We start from the raw sequence: 14088 nt of genomic DNA, 5'->3' as shown, positions 1-14088 counted from the left end.
ACTCCATTAAAACTCTGATTATTTTATCGTGTTTTCTGATTCTTATTTAAGTTTCACTTTTTTTGTTTTAATCAGCTGATTTCTCTTTTATTCCGTCCCGGATCATTTCCGGTTTGATCAGAAATCTTGCTGATCGATTAACAAAGATTAACCTTTCTTCAGGTTATTCACCCAGGAAAAAAAGGGTTAATAACCTGAGGCCTGTGACCAATCACGGAGAGGATCTCCCTCTGACGTCACAGCCGCTCTCTTCCGCACATTCAAGAAAAAAAGTCGTTCAGGTGAAAAAGCTCAGTCGGAGACCATCAGAGCGCGTGGACAGGTGAGGTAACTTACGTTATTACCTGTTACTAACCCGGTTACTAACCCGGTTACTAACCCGGTTACTAACGCTGTTACTAACGCTGTTAACGTGAGGCGGCACCGTTTAAACGGAAGCGCTTGTTTCTATTGAAACTGCTGCAACAGAACGACGCGTGGGAGCGTTTAGAGAAGTTCACTGTCAGTCAGCGAAAACAGGTCGAAACAACAGCTTTAAAACAGGCTGAAAACCTGATGTTCATGAGAGAGAGCCAGGCTGATTCTGACAGAAAACACATTAACAACCACTGTGATAACCAGGCAGTAAGAAGGCTGAACACCAGACAGACAACAGGCTAAAAACAGAAGAACAACAGGCAGAAAGCTTTGAGTGAATTCTGGGTAAAAAGAGATTAAAACAGCCTGAAAACAAAAACCAGACTGGAAACAGGCTGTGACAACAGGTTTAAAACAAACTGACAACAGAAGAGAAACTGGTAGAAACCAGGCAGTAAGAAGGCTGAACATGAGACAGACAACAGGCTGAAAACAGGATGCAAATGCTGGAAACAGGTTTAAAACAGACTGAACACTGATCAGTGTGAACTTCAGCAGGATGATCCACTCAGATTCAAAGTGATCAGGTCAACGAACCGTTTGCTTAACTCAGTCTGTGCATGAAAAACGATCAGATAAAAAACCTTCTGTTGTGTTTCTAACACTGTTTCCTGCTGAGCGATCACCAACAACACGTCCTCTTTCTTTCATTAGTCAGACTGTTCATCTGTCCACATGATGCTCTTCAGCCTCAATGAGCTTCATTCAGTTTCTAAATATTTTAGCTTTTAACATTTTATAATGGACCATGAACACATCAGTCTGACTGCAGTCTGTGTGTGTGTGTTTGTGTGTGCAGCCAGATGATGCTGTGTGTTGTGGTGTGTGTCCTGGTCCTGTCTGGGCTCGTCCACACCGGACCGACTGTCCAGAGACTGTCTGACGTCAACCGACGCTTCAATAAACCACAGCAGAGGCTGGACCCTGAAGTGCACATGAACATTGTGAGTACATACAATTAGTGCCAGACAACTAACCTTCATACAAACATCAGCTAACCTTCAGCCAACCGTCAGGTAACCATCAGGTAACCATTTAGTAGCTGGAGCTTTCAGAAGATGTTACGAGTGTTTGTTTCCAAATCTGAAAATCTTCTGACTTTTATTCTGAAAATATTTCCACTTCTTTTTTAAAGTGTTATGAATCTTATTTTTAAACATCACAGTTTTTCTTTATTTTGTAAATAATAATGAAATATTCTCCATATCTGTGATGTCATGATGAGCTCCTGTGGCAGGGTCAGAGGTCAGAGGTCAGCTGGTGCTGAGCAGTGTAAACAGGGTCAGAGACAGAAGCAGGTCTGATGGACTTTGATCTGCTGATGTCAGCTGATTCTGTTTGCTCAGTCAGGACACATTAAAAGTCCAGATCCAGATCCAGATCCAGATCCAGTCCTCAGGTCACAGGGATCTTAAACTGAAGGATGGACACTGAGGCACTTCTGGTCCAGGTTCCTCAGGTCCAGGTCTCGACATGGCTCCTGCTTCAGACCTTCAGGTGTTGGTATCAAAGTCTGGACAGGAACAGAGGGTTATTGATTATTGATGATTGATTATTGCATGTGAGCTGAGGTGTTGTGGTCAGGGGGCTCGGGTGCTAATAAGCCCTGCTTACAGGTAAAGTTTTTCAAAATAAAAGCTGAGCTGTGGTGTGAACTCTGCTGCTGCTGAGATAAATCTGAATCACTGTCATGAGACAGGTCACATGATCCTGTTTCCTCCTCCCACATGAACCCGTTCCTCTTATCAGACGACACACGGAGCTCTGCAGCCCTGAGCTCCACCTCACAGGAGGAGCCGGCTCTGTCCCTCTGCTGTGGTTGTCCTCAGCTGATGTGTCACATACTGACTCTACATTTATTATCATGATACCTGCTGTGTCTGACTGTGTAAAGTATGACAGTTTGACTGTATACACAGGTGTGTTCTCACCTTCACCTTTACCTGACACAGACCATATATGGTCAAACCGTTGTCCAGTTAGAATGAAGTGATTTAGGATGGAGACAGACTCAGCAGCACCTGCAGTGAACCTTTGAATATACCTGTACCTGAGCTGAAACAACAAGTTGAAATTATTGGAATAATTGGAATAATTGGAAGTTTGATAAGCAATGAATCATGTGATCTTTTCTCAGGCAGATTTCAGACTCTGATGTGAGCAGACTTCCTGTGGCCTCTGAGCAGCCACTGATGAGGAAAAACTGAATGAATCATAAAAAAAATCAGCAGATGAACTGATAATGAAAATGTTTGTTAGTCACAGCTCAGATTATAGAGGACAGCTGCACTGAGGTGTGAAATGAGAGAGGACACGGTTGAAGCCGCAGTTAGTGATGCAGGTGGACGTTCTGACCTGGCGGAGGATTGTCTGACTGTGATGCTGAACGGACTCGTGCGTTTTATCTGACTCAGCCTCTCGTCTTCCTCTTCCTGTGCTTCACAGCAGATGTTGACGTGTGTCCCAGTTTAAAGGCTGTGGATGGTTTAACACGGCATCAGACTGCAGCGCTGATGAAGCAGCAGGTGAAGACGTGAGGAGGAACAACCTGAGCAGAAACAGCTGACACTGATTCCTTTAACAAACATCTGAACTCATCTCTGTCTTTGTTTGATTCAAACTCACTTTAACTTTATTTTGTTTTGTTCCTGTTGCTGTGTCAGACGGAGATCATCAGACGGTGGGGTTACCCTGCAGAGGAACATGAGGTGCTGACGGAGGATGGGTACATCCTGACTGTGAACAGGATCCCACAGGGACTCAGACGCACCCCAGGTCAGAGTCTGGCCCCTCTGTGAGGGTTTTACAATATGTAGAAGTGATTGTCATCCTCCCCGTATACAGCACTGAGCCTGCAGGGACACAACAACACACAGTGAAGTGTGGCTCATTTCTCTGAGGATAATTCACTCCTCTGTTTTCAGATGGTATCAGCTGATTGTGCGATTGTCTTCATGTGGCCGTTGAAAGTTAGCTCAGAGTCTGTAACGACACCAAGACTTCTGGTTTGATTTGTAGGTATTAGTTTCACTGATTCAAGGTTTAAATTTTTCTTCTTTGGGGCCAAAAACAAAGATTTCATTCTTCCCTGTGTCCAGTTGTAGAAGCTTCTGTCACAACCACTCACTGATTTGTTCAATGCTCCGCCTCAGTCAAGGTGATTGTCTGTAGTCACTTGCTGACACTGTGATGTACAGTTGTGTGTCATCTGCACAATGATGTAAGAGATGTTATAATAGAATAGAATAGAATATCTTTATTGTCATTGCAACATACACAAATGTACAGCAATGAGATAAGGTTAATAGTTAAAAAATAAAGTTTAAAAATTTAAAATGAAAAAATTAAGAAAAATTAAGTGCAGCATCAGATAAGAGTAAAAATACTGTGCAAATAACTGTACAAACATTTGCATAGTTGTGCAAATTAGGTGCATGACTGTTTGTGCAGTGTTTGAAATAAAGTGCATTGTTGAGATAAAGTGTCCTCAAGAATAAATACTATTTATATAACAGCATTTGGCAGCAGCATTATATGTTTGGTTAACAAAGTTCTGGCGGTGTTGGTATGAGGCTGGGTGTTTTTTGGTTAATATCTTTAAACTGAGCCTGTAGATGTTGAAGAGAAGAGGAACTCCACATGAGCTTACTGCAGGTTACCTGTTAGTTACCGAGTAACCCGATGAAGGACTCTGTTCCTGATGCTGTAACCCCGGGTTCTTTGAGGAGGAACAGGAAGCTGAAACTTGTCATCAGACCTTCACTTCCTGTTTTTAACTCTGAAAAACGTGAAACCGAGTCCTGGTCTGGGTCGTGGACCTGCAGGTTCCAGGTCACTTCTGTCTCAGAGGAGGAGAGACAGATGAAATAAAAATAAAAAGAATCAAAGACCTTCACTTAGTTTGGTCCTGAAGACGTGAATCTGAATCTGAGGTCATGGATCCTTCAGGAGGAAGAGGAAGAGGAATCCTGTGTCTTTATTTAGCTGAACTTTACTCTGAAATCTTCACATGAGACTGTAACACAACAAACAGCAATGTTCATAATACAACAGATGACAGCGAGGTCATTATTCTACGGCTCCAAAGGTCTGTTAGAAAACCAGGAAAAGAAACGAGATCAAGTCTCAGAAACAAAGAATCAATCAAACAGATTTGAAAAGTCTTCACAATAGAGGAGAATCAAATCAAACACAGAGTAAATCTAAAAACACTCTGCTCCGGTTTGTTTATGATCTCTGAAATCACAGTGTAGAGCAGCTTATGGGGGTTTGTTAGAAATAAAAGAAAATTTAAATTAAAATTGTTTGAGTTTCTGGAGCAAATTACAAGGTCGAAAAGCAAGAAACTTATCATCATTTGTATTAAACATAAAGTGGATTCAGCTGGTACTGAAGCAGCTGCTTCAGTACCAGCTACAGTCTGGTTTGAAGCTGGTTTCCTGTTGGTGAAAAGGAGATAATTTCCAACAAGACTAGGAGTGTTTTTATCTTAAACAGGAAGAACCAAAATCACATGACTCAGTAAATAACGAAACATGTCACACGTTCAGGATCTCAGACCTCTGCTCCACCACGACTCTCCTGTCTCCTTTAAAGGTTTTAGTAGTTTCTGGTCTCTGTGTGCTGCAGGTCCGAGGCCGGCGGTGCTGCTCCAGCATGGCCTCCTGGCAGCCGGCAGTAACTGGATCACCAACCTGCCAAACTGCAGTCTGGGATATGTGCTGGCTGACGCCGGCTACGACGTGTGGATGGGGAACAGCCGAGGAAACACCTGGTCCAGGAAACACCAGACCCTCCGTCCAGACCAGGAGGACTTCTGGAGGTTTAGGTACAAAACACCTGACATCACAGCGCCTGTGTGACATCACACGTGTCTGACATCACCTGTCTGACGTCACACGACCTGTCTGACATCACCTGTCTACCTGTGGTCTGTAGTTATGATGAGATGGCTCTGAAGGATCTTCCAGCGGTTGTGAACCACATCCTGAAGGTGACCGGACAGGAACAGATCTACTACATCGGACACTCCCAGGGCACCACTATAGGTAACACACACACACATACACACACACTGGCATGAACAGGCTTCCGTACCTGACAACAAAAATTACTGTTCTCTAACAGTCTCTCTTATTTCCCAGCATTCATAGCGTTCTCCACGCTGCCTGAACTGGCCAGTAAGATCAAGCTGTTCTTCGCTCTGGCCCCTGTAGCAACCGTCGCCTTCACCAGCAGTCCCATGACCAAACTGTCCGTCCTGCCAGACTGCCTCCTCTGGGTAAGACCTGAGATTCTGTTAATGAGTCAGCCATACTGTAAACGAGTCAGTGATACTGTTAATGAGTCAGTTATACTGTAAACGAGTCAGTGATACTGTTAACGAGTCAATGATACTGTTAATGAGTCAGCCATACTGTAAACGAGTCAGTGATACTGTTAACAAGTCAGTGATACTGTAAACGAGTCAGTTATACTGTAAACGAGTCAATGATACTGTTAATGAGTCAGAGATACTGTAGACGAGTCAGTGATACTGTTAACGAGTCAGCCATACTGTAAACAAGTCAGTGTATGTATTGTAGTTATGTATTCATGACGATTGATTGATTGATGGACTGGTGTTGCCCCCCCCTGCAGGACCTGTTTGGTAGGCGGGACTTCCTGCCTCAGAGTCCCATGATCGAGTGGTTTGCTGAACACGTGTGTGGAAAGCAGCTTCTCAGTGAACTGTGTGGAAACCTGTTCTTCATCCTCTGTGGCTTCGACGAGAAAAACCTCAACATGGTTCATATCACACACAGTTCACTGTCACTCCACTGAAACACACACACACACTGTGATATAAAAGTGTGAAATGTTTGTTTCCAGACCAGGACTCCAGTCTACACCACACACTGTCCTGCTGGGACCTCAGTGCAGAATATGGTCCACTGGGCCCAGGTAACACACACACGGACTGACTGAGCGGTGTTTATGTGACGACTGAGTATAAGTGAATTTGATCTGATGATGCAGAATCAGCAGCATCTGATGTGACGCTGGGCTGAGCTGCTGTTGTTGTTTCAGGCCGTTCATGGAGGGAAACTGATGGCGTTTGACTTTGGACCTGCAGGAAACATGAAACACTACAACCAGGTGAGCCAGAGTCTGGTCCCTCTCAAACCTGACCCTGAGTCTCTGTAAGAACCAGGTTCACTTCTTATGCCTTTGTTTAATGATGATGCTTTTATTGTGAAAGTTTGCTGAATAAATGACCAAACTGTGCGTCACATTTGTCACATTCATCATCAATAGATATTGATCAGAGTGATCAGTTATTAATCATTTCCTGTTCCCTGTCTCTGTGTCCTCCACCTGTCCCACCAGTCCACTCCCCCTCAGTACCGTGTCCAGGACATGAAGGTTCCCACCGCTTTGTTCTCAGGGGGACAGGATACGCTGGCGGACCCCAAAGATGTGGCTGTCCTCCTCACTCAGGTGAGTCCTCTGGTCCAGTGAGGTCAAAGGTCACAGGTGATCACAGCAGCACTTGGTGGACATCAGAGGAGCTGAGACTCACCTTGTTTACTCTGCTGACATCAGAGCTGCATCATCAGGTCTGAGTCATGTGTGATGATGATGATGATGATGATGATGAAGGTCTGAGGAGGGAAACATCACTTTCTTGGCTCTTTCATCATCATCAAAATAGTTTTCATTCATGATTTTAACTTAGACATAATGTCTCTACCTGTCTGCCATCAGGTGTCCAACCTGGTCTTCCATCAGCACATTGAACACTGGGAACATCTGGATTTTATCTGGGGTCTGGATGCTCCTGAGCAGATGTTCCCCTCCATCCTGAAGCTGCTGCAGGAACATCACTAGAGGACGAGAACACCCTGATTCTAACCAGCAGACAGAGAGAGAGTGTGTGTGTGTGTGTGTGTGTACTTGTATTTGCTACATAGTAAGGACCAAAAAAAAGTATTTTACTAACAGAGTGAGGACATTTTGGGAAAGTGAGGACATTTTGGCCGGTCCTCACTTTTTGAGACACCTTCAAATCACATGTTGAGGGTTAAGACTTGGTTTTAGAGTTATGGTTAGAATTAGGTTTAGGTTAAGGTCAGGGTCAGGGTCAGGGTTAGGCACTCAGGTGTGATGGTTAAGGTTAGGGTAAGGGGCTAGGGAATGCATTATGTCAATGAGTGTCCTCACAAAGATAGAAGTACGTGTGTGTGTGTGTGTGTGTGTGTGTGTGTGTGTGTGTGTGTGTGTGTGCGTGCGTGCTTACAAACCAGACCACTATGACCACCTGCCTGACATGCTGCACCTGTAGACCAGGTCCCAGAGTAGATCTGGTCTTTACACCTGCGGATCGACAGATGTTGAGTACGAGCGCCGACTCTTCACTTCCTGTCCACAGTAGAGTCTGTGCTACAATCATGTGACTGGTTTCAACAGGAAGCACTGAGCAGAGCCTGAGGGAGACTCAGCTTTTATTGTGAAGGGACATGCAGCAGGTGCTGTGTATACAGGTGATTTTATTTTGCAGCAGCAGTTGGTGTGTGTGAAGTGTGAACGTGCTCTGCCTCAACAGCACAACCTGTACTGTAAACTGAACTGGTTTTTACTTTGTACCTGTGAACTGGTTTTACTGGTTTTAAAGTTTTACCATTTTATTTTCCCAATTTTACAAAACCATGACAACATCCCAGCTTGGCTCGTGCTAATGTTAGCATGTTAGCATCAGAAATTATGCTAATATCATTGATAACTGTGATTAGTTAATTACTTTATTTAGTCATTAGGTAAAAATTAATTTTTGGCGAGACAGCAGCGTCCAATCATGTGACTTGAATGGGGGTGGGCAGGGCTAACGTTTGTAACTTGATTTCTGCTTTATTGTGATCAATAATTTCAAACCTGTCTAATAAATATAAAAGATAAACAGGGTGAGGCTGTTTATTTCAGTTTTATTAGTAAGCAGCTACAGAAGAAGAAGTTGAAACATGAAGATGATCTGGGACCATTCAGTTTTCATATTTGTTTATTTTCATCTCAGTTACACTGTTAGATTCTCTGGATATTAATCTGTGTTCAGTACAGAGCTGGGGTCAGAATGTGATTAGCTTAGCACAAAGACTGGAAGCAGGGGGAAACTGTTAGCCTGAACAATGCACTGTAACAATAAACCTTTAAATTAACTTTATTTTTCAGTAAAGTGAAGTAAAGTTTAAAAAGAGCTGAAACTATGAATCCATCTTCATTTACTGAAGTACAACCAATCAACGAGTCTGTCCACTGTCCTGTGATGATGTCATCATCACAGGTCAACACCAACTGGCACCATCTGCTACACCTGTGGACACGTTTATCACCCGTCTGTCTCTGTCCTGTCTGTCCGTCACTGTGTCTTCTTCAGCATGTGGACGATTTTGTTGAACTTTAGTCTGGTGGCGATGTCCAGCGGTGTCTCTCCGTCCTGCAGCAGAAAACAGAGACGGGGTTCAGACCTGTGACGTCTCACCAGGTCACAGACCAGTCTGTGGTCTCGTTCATACGTACGTTATTCTTGATGTTGATGTCTGCGTTTCTGTCGAGCAGCAGAGGAACCAGACGGTGACTTTTCCTCTGACAGACGTAATGAAGCGCCGTGTTTCCTTTCTACACAAACACATCCAACACAAGCTCTGCTGAAACACAACGTCACACTGACAGTGCAGTATGTTCAGGTGAAAGTGACCTTCAGAATTTCCTCCACTGAAGAAGAAACCATGTTTAAAGTGGCTCCAACAAAGAAGGAGATGAGACCAGAGCACAGGAGGACTGGACTGAGGACTACAGGCTCAGATCCTGGTCGGCCGCTGGACCGTCAACACATCCAGAAAGTTTTTAAACTTGATACCGCCTTCATCAGTGTTGTTACCTGCTCCATCAGTGTCATTCATTCTGCTGGTCTCAGTCCCACCGTGGATCCAGTCCTGGTCTGTCTGTACTGAGATGAAGGACCCTACGAGCTGCTAAAGTCCAGCTGGACTCAGAACTGGTTTTCTTCTCCTCATGTGTCAGTGACTTGATGCTACATAATGTTAATGTCTGTTTTCATTAGAGAGGCTACAGTAGCATGCTAACGTTAGCTGTTACCAATATTATGAATGTGTTGGGTCAATGTTGCTCTTGCTAGCTGGCTAACTGTAAGCATTGCTGGGGCATATCAGAGCAATGCTATCATGGGCTAATGGTTGTGTTTGATTGTTTGTGTTGGCTCTCTGTCCACAGAGTAACTTTATTTAGTTGTGTTTCTGTCACTGACTCAGGGTTAGACGCTTCAGTTCAGTTCATGAGGTTTCACTTCACTTTGTGAAATACTCTGAACTTCTTCTTCTTCAGTTCTTCTCACAGATCTGCAGCTTCTTATGACTGCTCACATAAAACCACAGAACCACTGTCAACAGGAAGATGGTTCATATTCTTCAATAAATCATCTAAAAAACACTAACAAGGTTCAGTAGAGACCCACAAATCACCAACACAAGTCACAACCATCACTGTGTTATTCACACACACTGAGCAGCAAACAGCACAGGTGAATGTTGGACAGGTACAGGTACAGTCTGATCACCTGAACCTCTCAGCTGTTTACAACATTCAGACACAATCTATTCATCTTCACCACACTGCTGAGTGTGTGTCTGTCAGTGTTAACTCACATAGTCGACAGCATTCACGTTGACTTTACTGCTCAGCACGGCTTCCATCAGAGTCACATTCTGCCGCTGTTTCTGTAGCTACAACACACACACACACACACAGAAACACACACACAGAAACACACACACACACACGTTATGTACTGTAACAGTTGAGACAGTTTGAGTTTCTACATGTTCATTAATCATTTATAAACAGAAACATGACTGAACTCATCATCAGACACTGAAGAGATGTAGGACTGTGAACGCACCATGAGGAAGTATCCCAGCAGCAGGATGGGCATCAGGAGGGAGATCATCAGGTAGTCCAGCAGAGAGAAGGTCCTCTTGGACACATAGTGGAGACAGGTCCTCTGTTTCTGAGACACACCCGCAGACACACACACATTACATCTCTGCTAATCTAACTTAGCTTTGACAATAAAGCTTATTTGAATCTGACAGACATGACGACATCATCAGGTGAAAGTACCTTATTGGTCAGGTGGACGTCAGCCTGGTTGTCCAACAGGTATGTGACTACCCTCAGGTTGCCGCGGCGACAGGCAGCGATGAGGGGCGTGTCCCCGGTGCGTGCCTCCTGGACATTCAGGTTGTGTGGATGTTCAGACAGGAGGCGGAACAGCTGATGGACATCTCCATCGTATGCTGACTGACAGGTCGGCTACAAAAGACACACAACCACTGCCTTACCTCACACCTCTACGCTCACTTCCTGTGTGACAAACAACTAATTTTAAAACTCAATCAACCTCGCCAAAGTAAAAGTCTTTAACAACTATTACAAATACTCTGCATATGTGACATTTTCCTGAGGAGATGTCAGGCCTGGAGCAAGAACTGAACCACAGCTGCAGCAAACTGGTTGGAGGACATTTCTCTTATCAACTCCCCAACAGCCTGTCAGACCCCAGACTGGATCAGACTGGATCAGCCTGAGACCTCAGACCGTCACAGACTCCAGACATCTACATACTTCAGCTCTGGATCATTTTCTCTCCACATGTTTGCAGTTCTGTTTTGATGGTTTCCAGCTGAGACTGAAGCTGCAGCTGGCTGCTGATCAGAGTCAGACCCTGATCAGAGTCTCAGTCTGCTCCTCAGACCTCTGGATATCACAAATATTACACACAAAACTGAGGCTCACCGCTGAACTGCAGCTGCTCATCACATGTCATGATGTTATTGTCAGTGCTGCTGTAATTACACAATCAACAATAAATCAGTCAAACTGTCTCATCACCAGCAGCTGATCACAGCTGATCACAGCTGATGTCTGTATCATGTTGTCTCTGTTTCACTGTGATACTGAAGGAAACTTAAAAACAGGAGGACTCTGAAGTTCTGCAGCCTCTGTTTCTCTGGAGCTTTATTCTGGAGGGACATCAGAGATGATGACATCATCAGGAAGTAAAGTCACACTGGATCAGATCAACATGTGGGTTCAGGTCTGAGCGGTCAGGACTCTGAGCAGGAGGATGATGATGTTTGACACATTCAGTCTCTAATTATCTTCATCTTCATGATCAGTGTGTTGATCAGCACTGAAACTCACTTCCTGTTATTTGAAGGGACAGGTGTACACACCTGTGTACACCTGTCCCTTCACCTAAGAGCCCCCCCACCCCCACCCCCACCCCACCCCAACTAACTTTAAACTGTCAAACAAAGAAAAACATGTTAAGTGTTTATAGATTAAAAAAAAAACATTGATCAGTTGATCAATGTTGATTGATCAGTGAAGTTAACGCATCAGTCTGTTTCACTGTGACACTGATGCTGCAGCTGCTGATCTGACTCGATGTAAACTGGACGATTTTTACTGCAGCTTCTCACACGACAGGTGAGTGACTCAGGTACAGTGAGCCACCTCACACCTGTAGTTAAGTACCGTAAAATACCGTAAAGTACTGTAAAGTACAGAGTAACTGTACTTTTTCTCCGTACTAATGTTTCTACCTGAACCTCTCCAACACCTGAGTTGAAGCTCTGTTTCGTCTCACGCTGAACTAAACGCACCTGTCCAGACCGGAAACAGGTTCGATAAAAACATCACGTTAAACAAAATAAAGTCGTCGGAATAAAGAATTAAAGAGTTTATGTCAGACAGAAAGCGTCTTACCTCAGAGTAGACCACCCCCATGACGCCCCGCAGGAACACACCTGGACACGTCAAGACACCGACACCTTCAGCCCGCACACTTCCCGTGCCACACTTCAAAATAAAAGAGACAGGCTTTGTCAGCCATCCCTCCTCCTGTTTCCTCACTGACTATAAAACTAAATAAAACTAATTATCTAGAAACATAACAAACACACAACACATTGGTCAACGTCCTGTAAAAACCTAATAACAGTCAGTTTGGTCAGTTTGAAGAAAAGGATCAGACTCAGTTTATATTGAACTCTCAGTCTCTCTTCACTGATGCTTCAAACCTTCAGTTTTTAACTTCTACATTCTATAATGAGGATGATGATGTTCAAGTGTTTCCCTCTTCGTCATCATAAGATCACCAAACATTATGGTCAGAGCGTCGTGAACAGACACGCTGCACTTTTAATGCCGCTGACTGCTTTTATTTTGAAGTCGAACATCTCTCACTTCCTGTCTGTCGTCGTCTCACTCTGTTGAGTTTGACGGATCAAACCTGAGGAAACAGCAGAAGTGAAGGAGACGATGTGAGTTCACCTTCTGACGTAGACTGATTCAGTCATGTGACTCAAAATAACTTCACTTTCTCTCTCTCCCTCCCTCCCTCCCTCCCTCCCTCTCTCTCTCTCTCTCTCTCTCTCTCTCCCCCTCCCTCTCCCTCCCTCTCTATCTCTCCCTCTCCCTCCCTCTCCCTCTCTCTTTCCCTCTCCCTCTCTCTCTCCCCCTCTCTCCCTCCCTCTCTCTCCCTCCCTCTCTATCTCTCTCTCTCTCCCCCTCTCTCTATCTCTCTCCCTCCCTCTCTATCTCTCTCTCTCCCTCTCTCTCTCTCTCTCTCTCTCGCTCTCCCCCTCTCTCTCTCTCTCTCTCTCTCTCTCCCCCTCTCTCTATCTCTCTCTCTCTCCCCCTCCCTCTCTCCCTCCCTCTCTCTCCCTCCCTCTCTATCTCTCTCTCTCTCCCCCTCTCTCCCTCCCTCTCTCCCCCTCCCTCTCTATCTCTCTCTCTCTCCCCCTCCCTCTCTCCCTCCCTCTCTCTCCCTCCCTCTCTATCTCTCTCTCTCCCTCCCTCTCTATCTCTCTCTCTCTCCCCCTCCCTCTCTCCCTCCCTCTCTCTCCATCTCTCTCTCTCTCCCTCTCCCTCTCTCTCTCCCTCCCTCTCTCTCTCTCTCTCTCTCTCTCTCCCCCTCTCTCTCTCTCTCTCTCTCTCTCCCCCTCTCTCTATCTCTCTCTCTCTCCCCCTCCCTCTCCCCCTCCCTCCCCCTCCCTCTCTCCCTCCCTCTCTCTCCCTCCCTCTCTATCTCTCTCTCTCTCCCCCTCTCTCTCTCTCTCTCTCGCTCTCCCCCTCTCTCTCTCCCTCCCTCCCTCCCTCTCTCCCTCCCTCTCTCCCCCTCCCTCTCTATCTCTCTCTCTCTCTCTCTCCCCCCCTCCCTCCCTCTCTCTTTCTCTCTCACACACCTGGTTCACACCTGAAGTCTGATGATCTGGGACGAGTCACAGCTGGAATCAGCCTGAAGCGAAACAAACAGGACGAGTCAGTGAACACACACTAACACAACGTGTCAAACGGGTGTGTGTTATAATGACGGTGAACGGACGCGGGTCGTCTGGGGTTTCGAACAGCCGACCTCACTTTGCCCAGAGAAGGGCATATAGTGGTTGTGCCACTGGGTAATCACGTGCCCCACCCACCTTCACAGGTTGACATGATGATGTCACATGTGCAGAACAGCTGATCGACCTCGCTCTGCTTCATTCAGGGTTTACCTTGAATTTTTTTGACAAGACAAAAAGATGCAGATGATTTCCGAGACGTTTTAAGGAC

At 45.2% G+C, this 14088-nt stretch overlaps 2 protein-coding genes and 1 long non-coding RNA gene across 5 annotated transcripts in view; 2 read left to right on the top strand and 1 right to left on the bottom strand.

Moving 5' to 3' along the window:
• The window catches only part of LOC139608292 (uncharacterized), a 38157-nt gene extending 29799 nt beyond the window's left edge, over nt 1-8358 (top strand). For both annotated transcript variants that reach the window (XR_011685002.1, XR_011685003.1), the window contains exon 2: nt 7629-8358. This is a non-coding gene — a long non-coding RNA (uncharacterized lncRNA). The remainder of the gene's footprint in view (nt 1-7628) is intronic.
• Nucleotides 179-8358, top strand: lipf (lipase, gastric). Its single transcript, XM_071461850.1, has 11 exons — nt 179-322; nt 1217-1361; nt 3081-3192; nt 5047-5245; nt 5356-5465; nt 5562-5698; nt 6058-6204; nt 6289-6360; nt 6487-6555; nt 6787-6897; nt 7165-8358. The coding sequence occupies exons 2-11, from the start codon at nt 1221-1223 to the stop codon at nt 7285-7287; spliced, it is 1221 nt and encodes a 406-aa protein (XP_071317951.1). The 5' UTR covers nt 179-322; nt 1217-1220; the 3' UTR covers nt 7288-8358.
• Nucleotides 8359-8434: 76 nt separating this feature from the next.
• Nucleotides 8435-12333, bottom strand: ankrd22 (ankyrin repeat domain 22). 2 transcript variants are annotated; one of them, XM_071461857.1, is made up of 6 exons: nt 12241-12333; nt 10591-10782; nt 10370-10477; nt 10116-10193; nt 8971-9069; nt 8435-8887 (listed from the first exon to the last, which is right to left on the bottom strand). In XM_071461857.1, exons 1-6 carry the CDS (start codon nt 12259-12261, stop codon nt 8810-8812), a joined length of 576 nt encoding a protein of 191 aa, XP_071317958.1. In that variant the 5' UTR covers nt 12262-12333; the 3' UTR covers nt 8435-8809. The 2 variants fall into 2 exon arrangements, with proteins under 2 accessions (XP_071317958.1, XP_071317959.1); XM_071461858.1 differs by lacking the exon at nt 8971-9069.
• Nucleotides 12334-14088: the final 1755 nt, after the last annotated feature.

Source organism: Trachinotus anak, unplaced genomic scaffold (genome assembly GCF_046630095.1).
Source record: "Trachinotus anak isolate AG129_WGS33_773 ecotype Australia unplaced genomic scaffold, CSIRO_AGI_Tana_v1 ptg000025l, whole genome shotgun sequence".
NCBI lineage: Eukaryota > Metazoa > Chordata > Actinopteri > Carangiformes > Carangidae > Trachinotus > Trachinotus anak.
The sequence above is the reverse complement of the archived record's forward strand: the minus strand, read 5'-3'. Positions and strand labels throughout refer to the sequence as shown.

Bases quoted from the DNA above. Each gene is read 5' to 3' on its own strand.
- ankrd22 (XM_071461857.1), bottom strand. From the start codon at position 12,261: ATGGGGGTGGTCTACTCTGAG. The intron at 10,783-12,240 runs GTAAGACGCTTT...TGTCTTTTGTAG, and splicing joins TGGGGGTGGTCTACTCTGAG to CCGACCTGTCAGTCAGCATA. The intron at 10,194-10,369 runs GTGCGTTCACAG...TGTGTGTTGTAG, and splicing joins TGCTGGGATACTTCCTCATG to CTACAGAAACAGCGGCAGAA.
- lipf (XM_071461850.1), top strand. From the start codon at position 1,221: ATGATGCTGTGTGTTGTGGTGTGTGTCCTGGTCCTGTCTGGGCTCGTC. The intron at 5,466-5,561 runs GTAACACACACA...CTTATTTCCCAG, and splicing joins CTCCCAGGGCACCACTATAG to CATTCATAGCGTTCTCCACG. The intron at 6,898-7,164 runs GTGAGTCCTCTG...GTCTGCCATCAG, and splicing joins TGGCTGTCCTCCTCACTCAG to GTGTCCAACCTGGTCTTCCA.